The following is a 17,327-nucleotide window of genomic DNA, read 5'->3' on the forward strand; positions in this document are numbered from 1 at the left end:
ATCTGTACAGCTAGTAAATTATCACGGATAATTGCTTGTTCTTAGTTTCATGATCCATGCGGCCACATAGCAGCCTCTCCCAATGATATCCCGTCACAAAAATCTTGACATACAAGGACATGCATGGTGGTGTGATAAGAAAGTGAAGGAAGCCAGCCTACGCAAATGTCTCTCCCTCTGGTACCACTAATAGATATAGCCCGCGAGATTGACACCGCTCGTTGCTGCCCCTGGGAACGAAAGTACCGCACCTCTCCTGCAGTAGGCTGCGTGTGACCAAGTTAGCTCACAATGTGGCTTATAACCCCAATGCAAGGGCGGACTTTCCCCGTCCGATTTTAAATTTCGCGTGATTAGTGTAGTTTAGCGCCTGGTTGGAATCGAGGTTGCATTGACCCGCGCACTAACTGCAGGACAGATTCAGTTTGCCTCACAGGGTTCTTGATTAGCTGCGTCATATCAAGTTAGTAGAACAACTTGACTCAGCTAGACTGGCGCTCTCCAGGGGACAGACACCGCGAAGGATTTCACTTCACTGCGTAGCTTAGTTTGCAAGTGGATCTGATACATCTATTCTCCCCCTTAGCGTCCCCGCCCCTGAGCTCACCTGAGTATCCTTGTCAGTTTTGGGGGCCCATCCCTCTTCTTTTCTTTCATTGATTCGCAAAAACTCTCAATCTGCTATCTAGTGCGCTTTCGTATCCAGAATGTCCGTCTTAGAAGTGCTGGCTAAGGTCCAGGGCCTTGCAGCTGAGGAGGCCGCGGGAAACATAGGTTGCCATGCAGATCTTCTCAGAGCGATTCGTGAACTACAGCTAGCTGCAGAGACACCTCTAGAGACAACATCGCGGCTTAATTTCCAGGTAAGCCGAAGGACGATAACAGCAGCTCTGAACCGGCCGAGACCTGACACCCTTGGTTGCGCAGATTATGCAAAATATCTCAATCCGTGTCGCTATTGAGAACCGATTCCTTCATGTCATCGTCGCAAAGGGTGGTCGGCCCGTATCGGCCGAAGAGATTGCCAGCGAGACACAATCGGATCTTCTCCTAACGATCAGAATCATACGCATACTGACAGCTGTTGGTCTTTGTGATGAAGTTGGCAATCAACTCTATGCTGCCAATGAGTGGACTCGATTCAAAATTCTACCTGGATCTATCGCAGCAGAGAAGCACCAGTAAGTGCTTAATTCCAAATGAAGAAATTCCCTGCAAACTACCGCTAAGACGCGTCCAGCTTTGATTTAGATTTTGGTATGGTGAGATTAAATCCTTTTAGACCGCCAAACTCGTGTGTATTCAATTACTAATGCGAACAGGGCGGCAAATTGGTCGAGTACATGCGCGGTCCCGGAATCCAACAATTTGTCGACGAACCCAATGCTGTTACCTTGTTCAAATATGCCCACGGGACCGATGTAATTTTTGGGCTGCTAGAGAAGAACGCAGAGCAGAAGCAAGCGTTTGATGACTACATGGCTGCACGACGTGTGGATAATATGCCACAATGGTTTGATATTTACCCAGCAGCGGAGAAGGTACTCGATGCTTCTAAGGCGCCTGGAGCGACTCTCATGGTGGATGTTGGGGGGGGACCTGGGCAGGAGATTGCGCGATTCAAAGAAAGGCACCCCGACATCCCAGGGCGTTTCATATTGCAAGATCTTCCTTTGACGCTGAAGCGGATTGAGAAACTACCTGAAGGAGTTGAAGCGATGGAGTATGACTTTTTTACACCTCAGCCGGTCAAAGGTAGGATGGCTAGTCACTGTCCACGTCAACGACACGGCGAGATCAACATCCCTTACTAACATATATAGGATCCCGGATCTATTTTCTTCGCGACGTGTTGCATAACTGGTCTGATGCCAAGAGCGTTCAGATTCTGTCCCGTGTTGTTGAAGCGATGGATCCCAAGTACTCTACCCTATTAATTGACGACTACGTTCTACCTGATACAGGCTGTGAGCTTCGGGCTGCAGAAATGGATATCCTCATGTGGCTCCATACAGCAGGACTGGAACGGACCGTATCACAGTGGAAGAGTCTTTTCGATATAGTGGGTCTGGAACTGATACAGATTTGGAGCTCTGCCAGGGGCAACGAATCGGTGCTAGAAACAAGGGTGCGCCCCTAAGACCGACGTTCATACACAAACGTTAGCGGGGTATATGGCGTGAATTCGCATTCAAGCAATCTATTCTTTGATCTCAGTTAACGTCCAAAATTTGATAAATGGAAGATAGTTAGTCCACACCCTTCTAGACAAGATATCTATTCGCCCTGAAGGAGCACCTTCAGAAGAGGCTGAACAAGCAATGTTACACCCCTCAAAACTTCAGTCCAGAATAGAGGCGAGTTGAGATGAAGTCTTGATAACTCCAAAACAAGCCCTTCAACACTCACGTCAATTTCGCTTAGCGCGAACCTTCAACACAAGGACATTATTCAGCCGCAGGTGGGGCGAACGGATGCCCTGTGCACCCTGACAGACTCCACATATCCAGCTTAACAATGGGGTTCACGGAGATTTGTGGGGCCGCAGTCGGGAACGGTTCTCGACCTACTGTACCATTATTTCAATATCGGCACTGTTTCTCTAAACTTCCATCGAACTGTACGGGCAGAAATTTCTCATTTATCACCTGATAAAAGGATTTACAATGCGCTTCGGGGGAAATGAACATTCAGCGACTATAAGCCGTTTTCTACACTAGAGTTTCATTGCGATGCCGTCCAAACCGACCTTTTGGCGCTCTTATTTGGACGACGTCTCCAAGTTTATTCTAACGCCAGGTTGCGAGGCCCGACACTCGGGGCGCTTGCCCGGCGACGCGGGTAGAACAAAGACTGTGATCTTACTGCAACAGGGGCGAGCCGTCCTTTTCTTTATGACAGATGATATGGTATCTCCCTGAGCCTTTTTGACTTTAGAATTATCTCGGACAAGGGGGGCTTCCAGCAAGAAGCACTGGATACTCTACTTGCCTGGACCCTACTCTTTGATATCGAGCCAACGGTCAACTCGCCGTGTGTTCCCTTCAAAACTTTCCATTCCACAATCACATTGCACGCCATGGCTTTCCGTTCATTTGGATTCCGCATTACATCAATTACTACTTCCTCTGAAGCTAGGCGAGGCTGAGTGACCCGGAAGGTACTTTCGGTCGCTAGAGTCTCTCTGGTTTCATCTCCTTGGTTTGCGCATGTCTCATGGCTTATGTGCAACTAGGTCTGGGGGGGTTGAGAACCTCGGTGACAGACGTAGACAGTCTCGTTGCACAGTCGCTGCTGAAGGTAGCCAGTATACTATGATCCAAATATCCCGTATATGTGATCATGCTTACGGCCCTAAATGGGCCTAGGCCGATTTGAGGAGGCCGTAAATTGACTGATTACCTTTCTTATCATTGCTGAGAGGTAATTCTTGTGACACGAACGATTAGGGCTAACTCGCTAAAGTAGCACTTACAAAACACAAGAAAAAATTGGCATCGATCAGGTCTGCCAATCATCTCTATATCCACCTATATTGCAATGTATATTCACTCTGCTGGAGAAATATCCCATGCTGTTTGCGGCATGAGATCCTTGATGCCTGAGGCCGCTGTTTTGTAGCACACCCCGAGCGAAGTTGCCTGGCCCCCATTCGCGTCTCAACTTACCGCTCACAATCATTGCGAACCAAAAAGCTCTGTTCATGCATCAGTCCTTTTTCATTCAGCACCAATGTTCAAAAACCTCAAAGAGAAACATGCAGCGCTCTTCGAATCCAAGCAGTCCAATGCACCCGCCGCAGTTAGTGAGCGCGGTCAAGATCTGACGTCAATCCTGGACCGGTCGCAGCGAGCCGATCTCACAGTGTTGGTAGCGGAGATCGCAGAATCAATGCGGATTGCGATTATCGAGGTGTTCGAAACCCCTGATACGCCTACTACAAATGAATGGTCTCCAAATCGAAGTCCAACTCTTGAAAGAGACGAAGCAGCACCGCCATTACCTGCTACACCGCAGGATGGATCCATTCCAAACTCTGCCTCGGGAGAGAGGGGTAAACAGCGACGACAATCTGGCCCGGGTAGAAACGCCACCGCAGCAGCAGCTAAAGCTCGTGCTAAACGGAGGACCCTCTCGCATTTCGAAGACTGGAGAGACGCGGTGCTGTTGCGAATTGGCCGAGTCGTTAATAAGGATGATGAGGACCAGGAACAACACAGCTCAGATGTTGCTAATTCCGACGACCTCCCATTGAATGAGGATAAGGAGAGAATGGAGAAATTGCGCCAGATTTATCATCCCATTGAGACGCCACTACTCCAGCTCCCGAAAGCCACACGGCTGCTCATTCTGCATTCGCTTTTATTGTTGCTGCTCAGCTTAGAGCACTACAGTGCCTACTCTCGAGTTTTGCTGCTGCATGTCTCATCCAGCCTGGAGATTGACATAAAGGTGCTGAATGAGGACGAGGTCAAAGTGGCCCGTGGGTTATTGGACACTGCATTGGCCCTCTCCCAAGAACCGGAAAACAAACCACCAGAGAAAAAGAAGGATAATTCCAGGAAATGGAAGGTCGGCATTGCATCGGTTGCCGGCGCTGCTCTGATTGGTATCACAGGTGGCCTTGCGGCTCCGTTCATAGCCGCTGGGATTGGAACTGTCATGGGCGGTCTAGGACTCGGTGCTACTGCCGCAGCTGGGTATTTGGGTGTCCTGGCCGGTAGTAGTGTGGTGGTCGGTAGCCTCTTCGGTGCTTATGGCGGACGAATGACTGGTCGCATGATGGATAAATATGCACGCGAGGTAGAGGACTTCGCATTCATTCCAATTCGAGGATCACCAAAGCAGAAGACCGAGAAAGAAAGCGAGGCTGCTCAACAGGACCACCGACTTCGTGTCACTATTGGTGTCACCGGGTGGGTGAAGGAGGAGTCGAACTTTGTGGTTCCATGGCGTGTCCTTGGGTCTGAGTCGGAGGTGTTCGCCCTGCGCTGGGAAACCGAATCTCTACTGAACCTTGGCAACGCAATCTCTGCCCTCGTCACCAGTGCAGCGTGGTCTATGGCTGGACGGGAAGTCCTGGCTCGAACCATTTTCTCGTCGGTCATGAGCGCAGTGATGCTGCCGCTTGGTCTTATAAATATCGCCAGTGTCGTCGACAATCCGTTCAGCGTTGCCAAATCCCGAGCCGATAAGGCCGGTAAAGTTCTGGCAGATGCTTTGATTAACAAGGCCCAGGGCGAGCGGCCTGTCACTCTCATCGGGTACTCCCTGGGCTCTCGCTTGATTTTCTCTTGTCTGCAGAGCCTCTGCCGGAGAGGTGCTTACGGCCTCGTCGAATCCGTCATTCTTATGGGATCGCCAACCCCATCTGATATTGAGGATTGGCGCCGTATCCGTAATGTGGTGAGCGGACGGGTTGTCAATGTCTTCTCGGAGAACGATTCTGTGCTCGCCTTTCTCTATCGGACAAGCAGCCTCCAGCTTGGTGTTGCAGGGCTGCAGCCTGTTGAAGGGGTTCCAGGTGTTGAGAATCTCAACGTCAGTGAGACCATCAGCGGCCACCTTCGATACCAGTATCTTCTGGGAAATATCCTCACGTCCATTGGGCTGCAAGATATCGATAAGCACGAAGTGGAGCTTGAGGAGGCTGCCTTGGCGGCCGAAGACAAAAAGCAAGAAGAAGAGCGGCTTCGCAACGAACGTGAAGCGGGGGTGAAGAAGGACGATCCTGCTGCGCTTGAGAAACTCAATGGCCAGGAAGGGTTTGGAGAAGAAGAACGGATGCAGAAGCAGGTGCAGACGCAGACTGAGGAGTATATGACGCATCATCGGATTCAAATGCTGGACCTAGATGATGATGAGTATGCGTCGCCTTTGCCTGATCAGCCAGGAAAACATTCAGCTCTCTAGATGTCTAATGCTTAGATCAAATTCTGGGTTTGCAATAGACCAGCACACGATTTATTCTATGGCATAAGACGTAAACACTTCTATCTTTCCTAGATCAATGGCTCCAAAATTCCGCGCCATACTCCTCCGTTTCCCAGCCGTTACCCAGTGAACATTATAAAATCAACAATGAAATCAGAAATCGGCCGTCAAGTTACATGCCATATTGCATTCGATAGCTTTCCTCCGACTCTACGAGATCCGCGGACCGCATCCGTCCCTCGCGCAGCATCCGGTATGTCGATGTGATTTCACGCACAAATTCGAAGACATTGAAAAATGCCAACCAAGCGTAGAGACCCAGAGGGCCACCCTGGTACTGGCGCACCTTGTACGTTCGGGCCGCCTCTGCTTCATCCACAGCGGAATATCCCTGGGAGGTCCCAGATCGAGCCCTGCTGTTACTCACGCGGTAGGGCGTTGTAGTGTATGCGTAGTGGAAGAAGAACGCGAATGGCACCATCTGGATGCAGATGATCATCGTCGGTATGCCAATGTATACGTCGGCGTAGCTCAGCGTTGAGCTTTCTTTGAGGGCATTGGTCGAGTGGAGGATCAGGAAGATGAGCTACCCCCTACTCGTTAGATCTCTGTTCGGTCAACTTGAGTCGCGCGGGGGGCTTACCTTTTCTAAGAAGACCAGACCAATGACCATTTTGAAAGCCAGAAATTTGGTCAATGGTTTATGCTCCTGCATGTGGGACTTGAGGTGGGCATAGAATCGAATGATCGACATAATCGCAACGGATACCGATAGAACTTGGCCGATATTGAGCTACCAATGGGGTGTCAGTCATGAGCGTGCAGTTTTGGCATGTGTCGCATATACCCAGAGATGAGCAAAATGCCTGTTGCTACTTTCCAGGCAGTAGACGCCTGCAGCTTCGGTTATACATTGGGCGATAGCAACGACAACGGCGACGATCGGATACTGGAGGACAAAATACCACGTTCTCTGGATCAAAATGAGCAACATTCTTTGCGACGTGGGCACAGAAGCAGAAACAACTAACCTGGAGCCAGGATAAGCCGTCAGTGGTCGCATTCTTGTCGCTCCGTTTGGGAATCCTTAAAGAAGCAAAGAAGTCGACACGGTGTCGGTCATGGGGAGCAAGAACCTCGCAGAGTAGCATGAGAAACGTGTAGAGGGCGATGCCCTGGAAAACTTCGATCCACCCCACCAGGTAAACGTAGGCGTTGGGGAAACAAATGGGGATGATGGAGAAGATCGAATAAAGAGGGAGCAAGGTAGCGATTCGCATAATTCTATCGGACGCATCAGTACTCATGGACGGTTCTGCATCCGACCCAAATGAACGCACTTGAGTTGCTCGCTCGGATTACTGAAGCGTAACGAGTGCATGACCATCGAAGCCAAGATCACCACGCAGGTAATTCCCGTGCAGGCCCCGGAAAGAATCATGTTAAACTGGTGGAAAGTGAAGCCGCCCACGAAATTTTCGGATGCATCTAAACTCATTAATTCGGTCTTCTTCAGTTGTGGCCTGCCGGGCGACATACCAGCCACGAGAGGCCGAGGCGCAGGACAAGTTGCATTGTCATTTTTGAAAGAGTCAAATAGGCCCATAATTGTAAACGATTCAGGGCGACAACTTGAGCGTCAAGGAGAAAATCTATACTGGGGCGCAAGCCGGAACCGGAACAATAGAAGGACAAGCAAGTCTACTCGTGCTGGAAGGGAAGAGACGGGCTGCTTGGAAGAGTGTGCTATTCACGGTGGGCGTCAGACTTTATATCCTCGCGGTATGCTTCCATCTGGCGCTTGCGCAGCCACGCTGGCGTCGGCTTTTCCATCATCTCTGCTGATCTTTTTCTCTATCCCCTTGGTTTCGGCCCCTTAAGCTTGAACCCGAGTAATCAGCCAACCGCCCAATGCTCGTCAGCCCTGAGGCCAGCGGTTCTCAAACAAGCCTCCTGCACGCTATTCCGTTTGTGGCAAGCAATGCGATCAGCTTGGATACCGCGGGTGGCTGTGGTTGGTTGGGGCTTGCCAAAGTGCAGATGGGGCCAAGCGCTAAGCCTTTTGGAGTAGGCGATGCGGTCCTGTCCGTGGAGATCGCCGTGGATGGGGGCTGTGAGGCGTGAGGCATGAGGCGTGAGGCGTGAGGCGGTGATGAGCTTCAATCCATCTTTTCCCTCTTCAATTTTCTGTTCACTCTGTCTCATCTCTGCCTAATCATCATCTCCTTTGGCTGTATAAATTGCGCCTGAGAACTCTTGGCTGACGACATGCCCAACAATCGAGGCCCGAGCAAAGGGTGTCGCCGATGCCGCGAACTGAAAGTCAAGGTAGCCGCCAGCTGCCACCTGCATTCCTCTTTCGGTGCCCTCGAGGCTGATAGCAATCTAGTGCGATGAGATTAAACCATGCTGCCATCGCTGCCAAAGAGGCGGCCGGGACTGTGTATACCAAGACCAATTCAGCCTTCTCCACCGGGACCAGAACACATTCGCCCAAACGGCAGCGACCAAGAAATGGCGCCGGCGAGCCGAGGACAAGGACAAATCTATTGTGAACATCATCACCCAGCTGCCAGGTCAATCACTCTATGAAGCCGCATACAATCGCCTTTGTTATGACTTTGTGATCCCATGGCCGGGGTCTCTCAAGAGATTGCCGAAGCTGATGTCGACGACAGCCCCGAACTCCTGTTTAGTATCGGTGGTGGCTGCGGTGGCCTATGCAAATTTCCACGGGCGATGTAAGTCGCATGAAGCTAAGGCCGCAAGCGGTATACATTATGGACGGGCGCTGCAAAAGTTGGCGACGACGCTGAGCGATCCTGCGGATATGCAGCGCGACGAGATTCTGATGGTCATTTTTCTTCTAGGAATGTATGAGGTTAGTCTATAGCAGTGGCTTTCAACCCGAGCTTGCACACTTGTCCTCAGCTGATGGTCTGTAGATGCTCACCTCAGCGGCGCGCGACGGCACCTGGATCACCCACATGCAAGGTACCCAGTCGATTCTGGCTCACCGAGATAATCGCAATTTGACGGACGAGGACCATTATCTGGCCATTCTATGTGTGCATATGGTAAGTGTCTTCGTGTCTGGAGCTTAATAGCACAAGAAACACAACTGAAAACTACCAGGTCATATACCACGTCACCGAGGCCAAATCCCCTCCGCCACACCTGCAACATTGGATACAACAAATTCCGTTTCCGATGGAATTCAAGAAGCAACTGGTCATTATTATGTCCAGTGCTGCAGCAGTGTGTGCGAAACTGCGAGAGCAGTCAACTTTGATCACCGCCGGCTACCCTAACGAGCTTGCCAAGGCAGATCTCATCCTCCTGGAAGAAGCCCTAGCTGTGGACTGCCAGCTCCAATCGTGGAGTACCACATTACCCTCAGCGTGGTCAGTTTTGTCCAAACACGCCATCACGATAGAGCACAGCCCATCCTGGATCCGGGAACTCCTCGCCTTTCCCGGAGCCCCGGAATATACATACCGATATTCAAACCGTCTCGCAGCAAGCGACTGGAATGCTTGTCGGACCACCCGCCTGCGACTTCATCTTGAGATCCTTGATTTTTTATCCCAGCGTCCGTGCTCGTCAGCGAATCTAACGACAATCAAGACCAACAGCCTCGATGCAATACGTACTCTGGTCACCGACATCGCATGGTCCGTGCCTTACGCACTGAACATCTCGCCCGACGGCACATCCGCCTTTGCGACTCCGGAAGGCATTCCGGGGCTTTGTTCGTATATGATCATGTGGTCCACATTTTCTACGTTAATTTGTCTGCAACATGAATCGGTCCAAGGACAGGACTTTGCGCACAGAGCCAAGTGGTTCCGGACTGTCCTGAAGTTCTTGCGAGATGATATGGGTATCGCCAAGGTGGACGTCTTCTTGCAGGAGCTACCAGAGATCTCTTAGAAAATGTGTACGACTCCGAATAGCAACATAAATGGTCAAAAATAGGTTCATTGGCAATCCGTATCGTCCATACACGCCGCGTTCATATATCGGGCCCGAAATCTCCGGCCCCGCTTAGTGCTGTGAAGCTATGACCACCACCTCCACCACTTGCTGCCGCGTGGAAATCATCGCTGACCGGTGAGTGGCCTTACACCCTTGGCAATTGGCGTAAGACTCTCAACGGCCATCCTCGCCAGACGTCCATCTTCCAGGATCTCCCCCAACCCTGCGCTAGCCACGACACCGCCAGCCAATTAGTCGCGGGTGAGATCCACCAGCCCACCAGCGCCACTTTCAGGCCACACTTGCGCACAGCGAAGCAAACCAGCGGCCCAACATGTCCGGTCCATCACCACCGCCCCCGGACATGCTTCCACCGCCATCACTACCCGACACCATGAAAGCCTGGCTCTACTCCAGCACGACCGGCGGCCTGGAGAAGAACCTGCAGCTGGACGCGTCGGCCCGCGCACCGCCCGCGCCACTAGGTGCCCAGGTGCTGGTGCAGGTACTTTCGGCCTCGCTGAACCCAGCAGACTACAAAGTCCCGGAACTGGGCCTCCCTGCGCGGCTGTACATCGGCACGCCGGCGTCCCCGGGCATGGACTTCTGCGGGCGCGTCGTGACCACGGGTCCGCTGGCACGGCACATTGCGGACGGACAGCTTGTCTTCGGTTCGGCAGCGCACCCGATCAAGTTCGGTTCGCTGGCGGAGTACATGATCGTCACGGCGGATCAGATTGCCGCCGTGCCGGAGGGTGTGGAGGTGAATTCTGCGGCCGCGGTCGGGATCGCGGGCCAGACGGCCTTTCAGAGTCTGGAGGGATATGTGAAGGCCGGGGACAAGGTGTTTATTAACGGGGGTTCCGGGGGGTGCGGGACGTTCGAGATCCAGATTGCGAAGGCGATGGGCTGCCATGTCACGGCGACGTGCTCGACGCGGAATATGGAGCTTTGTCTGCGGCTGGGCGCGGACGAGGTCATCGATTACACGGCCGAGGAGGATCTGGTGGGCCGGTTGAAGGCGCGGGGGACGGTATTTGACCATATCCTGGACCATATTGGCACTCCGGCGGAGATGTACTACCAGTGTCACCACTTCCTCAAGGAGGACGGTGTCTTTGTACAGGTTGGTGCGTCGAGTATGACGACGCAGGCTGGCCGACTTGCGTGGCCGGCCTTCTTGGGCGGTGGTCGGAGGAAGTATGTGGTTCTGATGTACAAGCCGATCCAGCGCCAGCTTGTGCAGCTCGGGGAGTGGTTGCAAGAGGGTGTGGTGAAGGTGCAGGTGGATAGCGTGCATGGATTCGAGGATGTGGTCAAGGCGTTCGACAAGCTTCGCTCGGGGCGGGCGAGAGGGAAGATTGTGGTGCAGGTGGCCAAGGCCCAGGGCCAGAACTATGAGCCGTTTGGCATTGGGATGTAAGGAATTGAGGGTTGGGGGTTCACTGAGAGAGTGGGAGCGCTTGCCAGGGCTATGGAAGATTAATGACTACTATGGATACGATTTGCATTTGACTCCTCGTTTCCGTCCCAAAAATGCCAGTGCTCCGAGAGCCATCGCATCCACGCCTGTGCGCAGAGTCGGTTCAATGACTGGCGCAAAAAGGGGCGAGTGGTTACTCGGCAGGTCGTTGACGGTACCATTCGCAACCGCCTCGTCCCAGGTGTTCTCATCAATGCCCCCAAACATCCACATCGCATATGGTGCCCCGGCCGCGGTGGCCAAAAGCGAAAAGTCCTCGCTGGCACTCGGCCGTTCCATGTCGACCAAGCTCTCTTGGAAATATGGCTGGAAGGCATCCCGAAGCACCTCCACGGTCTGCTCATCGTTAACCGTGGGCGGGCAAGAGTATGTCCGGGTGATCGTGGGCTTCTCGACTGCACCCGCCGCCTGGCACTCCGCCTCGATGACCCGGTGGATTGCCGCGCAGACGTGCTCCCGGACATCGGGGGTAAACGTGCGCACGCTCAACTGCAAGTCCAAGTAGTCGGGGATGACATTCGGCGAATTCCCAGCCTTGATACTGCCGCACGACACCACCGCCACCTCGCCAGGCGCCACCTCCCGGGCAACAATCGACTGTAGTCGCATCACCACCGCAGCGCCGATCAGAATCGGGTCAATCGTAGTCTGCGGCGCAGACCCGTGTCCCCCACGCCCAAAGATCCTCACATCAAACGCATCCGCCGCCGTGAGCAGCGGGCCTGCTCGCAGGTTGACCGTCCCAGCACGCATGCGCATTACATGCTGCGCAAGCACCAGGTCCGGCTTGGGGACTTTCTCGTACAGCCCATCGTCCAGCATGGCCTGCGCGCCGTCCAGGTGCTCTTCCGAAGGCTGAAACACGCAGACCAGGGTGCCGCGCCAGTGGTCGCGCGCGGCATGCAGGAGCGTCGACGCCGCCATGAGGCTCGTTACATGCGAGTCATGGCCGCAGGCATGCATGACGGGCTTGCGCACGCCATCGCGATCCTGGACGTGTCGGGTGCTAGCGTAGGGTAAGCCGGTCTTCTCCTCGAGGGGGAGGGCATCCATGTCCGCGCGTAGCAGGACGGTGGGCCCGCCCCCGTTGCGCAGGACTCCAGCGACTCCGTGGCCGCCGATGTTGGCGTGGACGTCGTATCCCACGGATCGAAGGTGCTCTGCTGCTATTTGGGCTGTCTGCTCCTCCTGGCCAGAGAGCTCCGGTTGCTGATGCAGGGTTCGATAGATCCCCTCCAAGGGGGTGAGATCCGGCCGGAAGCGATCCAGAAGATCATGCAAGCGACTCTTATCCTCGCCGGGGCACATGGGTCCTCTGCGCGAGTTATGACAGGATAAGATTAGTCGGAGTAGCCCAGCTGGGGGGTGTCTAGATAAACATGGTTACCTCGTGGCTGCATAGTCGCCCGAGCAAGATAGCAGTTCTCGTTTCAAAAGTTGGTTACAGTTCTCCTTCGGCGCGTACATGGCGGATATATATAGCGCAACGGTTCATGGGCGGTTACGGGAGATTGAGTTCCCTCGAAGCAACCTTAGACCGATGGGGAACCAGCGACGTATGCCCGCCGAGTAGTTCATAAGCAAGGAGAGCATGTTTTCACAATAAAAGTTCCCGGTCCCCTACCCCACCCCACCCCACGCCGCCAAATCTCCAACTGTTCATTCAATTGAAGACAGCTACATAGCTACAGTAGCTAGTCAACTCCATATTCGGCTGTGATTCCAGTTTCCCGTCCAGGACAGTGACGATCTTAGTATCCGACTTAATGTGCTGAACGTCTAGAGCAGAGAGGGTGGGTCATGGCCCGGGCGGTCGAAGATATATAATGCAGAGCGATAACATACCTACCTACACACGCGAAAGGCCCCCATCCATCTAGAGGGCAGGGTAAATAGGATTAGTCCAGTCCCCACTAAGCTGCACGTCGACTACAGTCTTCACGCGAATATGATGTGCATCATTGCTTACCTACCAAACAATGGTGCCTGCTCTGCCAAATCCCAAAACCCATCTCCCGGTGAGAAACACCCCGGTCAGTCGTCAGCGGGGCGGGCATATTCTGCCTTGCGCTTGGGCCGGGGACCAGCCACAGCCGCCCCTCTGCTCCTACAGTATAAACCATATTTGCTTGTTTTACTGTTATTTTTAAGTTTTATTTCTTTCCCTCGCGTACGACGCTGCCATTACGTCGTAGGCACCATTCGATTCTTTCCTACAGTGTCATCTGCCCGCTTGACGTACGGTGGCCCGCGCACCTTCACCTGGGTGCCGACCAGTTCTTGCCGGCCCGATCCCCACCGGGTGGGGCGCATCTCAGCCACAGCCACTCAGAAGGCCCAGAAGCATCAGAAAATTCTTGTGCAAAAAATGCAAAAAAGATAGGATCTCAGGTTTTTCTGTAGGAATAGCCGAACGCGGGGGTCGAACCCGCAACCTTGAGATTAAGAGTCTCACGCTCTACCGATTGAGCTAGCCCGGCAGGGCTGGTTGAAGAGTCGACCGCAAAAGGGAATCAGATGCGTCGGGATTAAGAGTATGGGAGGGTTGCCCTAATGTAGGCTAGATCCCAAATCGGCGGGAGGTTCAGGGACGGTGGGAGACAATGGTCGGTAAGCTGACCAAGTCGTTAACCCAAGGTAAGGCTAGTGGGACCATGAGAGCACAAGTCGATTCCCGATCGATTGGGAGGTGTTGGCGCGCGGTCCAGGCATCGAGAATAAACACGAGGGGGACATTCGCCGGGGCCTGGAAGGCAGACAGGAGGCATTGGGGCGAGTCGAACGTTAGAATATCGCGCGCACTCACCCCCAGTGCAGAGATTTCAAAACACTCTACCCTGCCGTCACCGATCAAGCCCACAGGTATGCCCCCTGGAAGGAGGTTCGAGCGGGTGGTGGCTATTCCAGGCACGATGTCAGCAACCACGAGAGGAGAGACGCCGTGGCTGGTGAATACGAACGGTCGAATCACAAGCAGCGATAAGCGGTATTTGTGGCTGAGGCTTAGCAGCCTGGTTGCCAGAAAACGACACCTTTCCACCTGGGCAACAGTTGCACTGTGGCTTGCAGCTGAGGAGGTCGGGCCCAGTGGTGTGGTGATGGGCGTTGGGGCCGAACCATCGCGCATTGAATCCCCGATCGTCGGGACTATTCTTAGTGCGAGTTCGACCATCCGAAACACCGATTCGTATCGCCAAATTTGGCACCAGAGAAGGTCTGGTAAAATCTCCTAGACGGCTGGCCCGGGGATTTTCATGTCGCAGTAGACGCTGTTCATAAAGGGCAGCGGCAGCGGGGCAAATCAGCGGGGACGGGCCCCTGGGGAAGAGCCTCAGATGGAACGGGCGCAGGACCAGGGAGTGAGGAAGTGGTCCTCGATGCAAGTTCACGGGAACCTGCTTTCCTGCAATGGCGTCGGAGTCCAGGTGGGGAGGGAATTAGCAAGTGACGTGAACATGTTCCTCGGGGTCCCTTTGGGGTGGAGGGGGGGAGGGAAAGGGGGACACGAGACCGCTTGCTGCGGCGCAGGAACACGAGAGGCTCAAGCCACAGCAGGGGGTTGATGCCAAGGATGACATGTGTGGGAGTGAACGGCGTAGGCAGCAGGACACCTCGCGATGAGAGGGTGACGATGAGGCTGGAGGAGATGAGAGACGGGCTACTGCAACCGAACCGACCAGCAACATCGTCACCGATCAATTATGACCCGCGTCAACTATACCCCTCGTTCTACTGCAAGTCCCAAGTCGACCACAGTAACGCAGACCGTCCCTCTGTGGCTGTGGGCCAATCAGGCGATCGGACCATGTCCACACAGCGGTGTCAACTGAGCCACACTCTAGCGGCGGCTTGAAAGTTAGTGGATATGTTTAGCGACCCACAAAGAGGGCGACAAGGCTGTACTTTGGCCGGGGGGCTCTCTGGTAATAGAGTGGAGTGGAGTGCCCCGTACTCTCCTGTGTAGTCAACTACTTGACTTCCACAGGGACTGTGCGGTGGAGAGTCCCGCCATGATCTGCATGGTCCCTGCGAAGAACACCCGACCCGCCAGGCTGCCGCAGTGAGCCTTGCCAATCAGGAAAACTATATATACTCTCCTGCCCCTCCAGCAAGATTGTGACTCCATTCCAGTTTCATACTTGACTTCCTTCCATACTTGATATCTTCCCACGTCTACTTATACCTGCTGTTTCCCGACACCCTCTCATCCACTCCTCATACATCACCATCCACCACCACCTGCCAATCGACTCCACACACGGCGGTCATTCGCCGTCTCTCTCGTGACCCTCAAACATCAGTCACCGTGTCGCCCTACCGCCCTACCACCTACTCTCTTAACCCCTTCTCGCGACCCCATAGAGACAATCCCCGCAACATCACCCGGCGGTTCTTCCGACTAGGCCGCTCCAACACCATGCCGGCCCCCATTGAGATCGTCGAACCACCTGTCGTGGTGCGCGACCTCCATGACGATGAAAGGAACGTGGTCGATTTCTTCGACCGCCACGTGAGCCACTGCACTCAATGTGGGCTCGCTCTCGAGACGGCCAAGGACACTCTCTGCGAGCGTGGCCAGCGGTATGCCGTCGATGTCACCACGTATCTATACAGCGTGGATGGAAAACACTTCTCTGTCGTGGACAGGGAGAACAACAAGCCCATGCGAGTCAAGCTCCTGCACCAGGGCTCCCATGCGCGCACCCTGATCGAGAACATTGACAAGGGCATGCGCCTCGCCTCTCCTCGCCGGGGCCGCGCGCCGCCGGTCCAACCTCCTTCCACTCCTCCCCACCGGTCGACTTCTGTCCGCACCTCCTATGATGCCACATACCCGGTAGGCCCTCGTCGGTCAGGGCCCATGGTTCAGCAGCGTGAGCCTCGCTCCCGCTCTCACACCGAATCGCCGCAACCCTCGCCAAATACCCGCATCATCGAGCGATCTCCCTCGAACAGCAAACCCCGCATCGTCATCTATCCCTCTCCGCATGGCTCTCCCAACCGCAGCTCCAACAGCCGCGGCTCGCTGTACAACTCGGACCGCCAGGACCGGGTTGAGCGCATCTTCGAGTCGACTAACGCTCGGCGGCGCTCGGACTACTACCGTTGAAAACCGATATCAGCGCACCGTGTCTACGAACCCGCCTTATCGTCTCGATGCTCCAAACCCACTTATTACGAAGCTTCACTTCGCCACGCCTGGGACAGGGACATTGACTGACCCTCCCGGAAGACCGCAAGCCGGTCCTTACCAAGTGTGAAACCCAAACACGTTTCCACTTGACGACCACCCCCATACAGAACCAAACCCAAATGGCGCACTGGGACGCAGCCCCCAAAAAAAGCCCATCTGTTCAGTTCAGTCATCTGGGACAATGTCGGACTCCCGGATTGGAAAAGATCTGGTATCTGCTGAGCAGGACATCCGAATCCTGCTTCAGCTCTATAGTTCCGAGTCCTCTTGGCTCGCGCCATTATTGGCCTGCGCCTCCACCCTCCGAAGTACATGGATGCAGGAGGGAGGGTGGGTGGCCAATCAGGACGCAGCAAGTTGCGACCCTCTTTTTTCATGCATTATGGCTTCCTGCATGTTGTCATTGGACATTGATACGTGACTCACTCTCGTTGTGGAGAAGCGTGCGCTATGGACTGCACTGCTTCGAGGGATTTTCTTCCGATATGACTTTCCTTATGTTTTGTTGATGAGAGGAGGATTCTGTGCAATGTGGCTTTTGCTTGATGAACTGTTGGTTGATGCCTGGATAACCCGAAACGGGAAATACCGAAAAAAGATCTATGTCTCTTTAAGAAACTCTAGACCCACTGTATACTACCAAACTTGTATAACTGCATATATGCATATATCGATGCCTGGCAAGGCCTATCGGGATCTGTCCAATTATTTCACATCAATTCTCCTACCGGCTGAGAG

At 53.9% G+C, this 17,327-nt stretch overlaps 8 protein-coding genes across 8 annotated transcripts; 5 read left to right on the plus strand and 3 right to left on the minus strand.

The window, feature by feature from the left end:
* Nucleotides 1-707: 707 nt before the first annotated feature.
* Nucleotides 708-2,140, plus strand: N7482_004147 (uncharacterized protein; the record flags this gene model as incomplete). The annotated part of the gene is made up of 5 exons (XM_056686272.1): nucleotides 708-863; nucleotides 928-1,181; nucleotides 1,241-1,262; nucleotides 1,323-1,755; nucleotides 1,824-2,140. The coding sequence occupies 5 exons, from the start codon at nucleotides 708-710 to the stop codon at nucleotides 2,138-2,140; spliced, it is 1,182 nt and encodes a 393-aa protein (XP_056545014.1).
* A 1,592-nt stretch (nucleotides 2,141-3,732) lies between these two features.
* N7482_004148 (DUF726 domain protein) lies at nucleotides 3,733-5,913 on the plus strand (the record flags this gene model as incomplete). The annotated part of the gene is made up of 1 exon (XM_056686273.1): nucleotides 3,733-5,913. The coding sequence occupies one exon, from the start codon at nucleotides 3,733-3,735 to the stop codon at nucleotides 5,911-5,913; it is 2,181 nt and encodes a 726-aa protein (XP_056545015.1).
* A 193-nt stretch (nucleotides 5,914-6,106) lies between these two features.
* On the minus strand, nucleotides 6,107-7,540 carry N7482_004149 (OSTA/TMEM184 family protein; the record flags this gene model as incomplete). The annotated part of the gene is made up of 6 exons (XM_056686274.1): nucleotides 6,107-6,520; nucleotides 6,578-6,727; nucleotides 6,782-6,907; nucleotides 6,966-7,218; nucleotides 7,275-7,422; nucleotides 7,474-7,540. The coding sequence occupies 6 exons, from the start codon at nucleotides 7,538-7,540 to the stop codon at nucleotides 6,107-6,109; spliced, it is 1,158 nt and encodes a 385-aa protein (XP_056545016.1).
* A 305-nt stretch (nucleotides 7,541-7,845) lies between these two features.
* Nucleotides 7,846-9,867, plus strand: N7482_004150 (uncharacterized protein; the record flags this gene model as incomplete). Its single annotated transcript, XM_056686275.1, has 4 exons — nucleotides 7,846-8,054; nucleotides 8,398-8,815; nucleotides 8,880-9,011; nucleotides 9,070-9,867. The coding sequence occupies 4 exons, from the start codon at nucleotides 7,846-7,848 to the stop codon at nucleotides 9,865-9,867; spliced, it is 1,557 nt and encodes a 518-aa protein (XP_056545017.1).
* Nucleotides 9,868-10,246: 379 nt separating this feature from the next.
* N7482_004151 (NAD(P)-dependent alcohol dehydrogenase) lies at nucleotides 10,247-11,335 on the plus strand (the record flags this gene model as incomplete). Its single annotated transcript, XM_056686276.1, has 1 exon — nucleotides 10,247-11,335. The coding sequence occupies one exon, from the start codon at nucleotides 10,247-10,249 to the stop codon at nucleotides 11,333-11,335; it is 1,089 nt and encodes a 362-aa protein (XP_056545018.1).
* A 69-nt stretch (nucleotides 11,336-11,404) lies between these two features.
* On the minus strand, nucleotides 11,405-12,703 carry N7482_004152 (putative zinc metallopeptidase; the record flags this gene model as incomplete). The annotated part of the gene is made up of 1 exon (XM_056686277.1): nucleotides 11,405-12,703. One exon carries the CDS (start codon nucleotides 12,701-12,703, stop codon nucleotides 11,405-11,407), a length of 1,299 nt encoding a protein of 432 aa, XP_056545019.1.
* A 1,276-nt stretch (nucleotides 12,704-13,979) lies between these two features.
* On the minus strand, nucleotides 13,980-14,522 carry N7482_004153 (uncharacterized protein; the record flags this gene model as incomplete). The annotated part of the gene is made up of 1 exon (XM_056686278.1): nucleotides 13,980-14,522. One exon carries the CDS (start codon nucleotides 14,520-14,522, stop codon nucleotides 13,980-13,982), a length of 543 nt encoding a protein of 180 aa, XP_056545020.1.
* Nucleotides 14,523-15,812: 1,290 nt separating this feature from the next.
* N7482_004154 (uncharacterized protein) lies at nucleotides 15,813-16,505 on the plus strand (the record flags this gene model as incomplete). Its single annotated transcript, XM_056686279.1, has 1 exon — nucleotides 15,813-16,505. The coding sequence occupies one exon, from the start codon at nucleotides 15,813-15,815 to the stop codon at nucleotides 16,503-16,505; it is 693 nt and encodes a 230-aa protein (XP_056545021.1).
* Nucleotides 16,506-17,327: the final 822 nt, after the last annotated feature.

This window comes from Penicillium canariense (assembly GCF_028826845.1).
Source record: "Penicillium canariense strain IBT 26290 chromosome Unknown utg000002l_segment0_segment0, whole genome shotgun sequence".
Taxonomy (NCBI): Eukaryota; Fungi; Ascomycota; class Eurotiomycetes; order Eurotiales; family Aspergillaceae; genus Penicillium; species Penicillium canariense.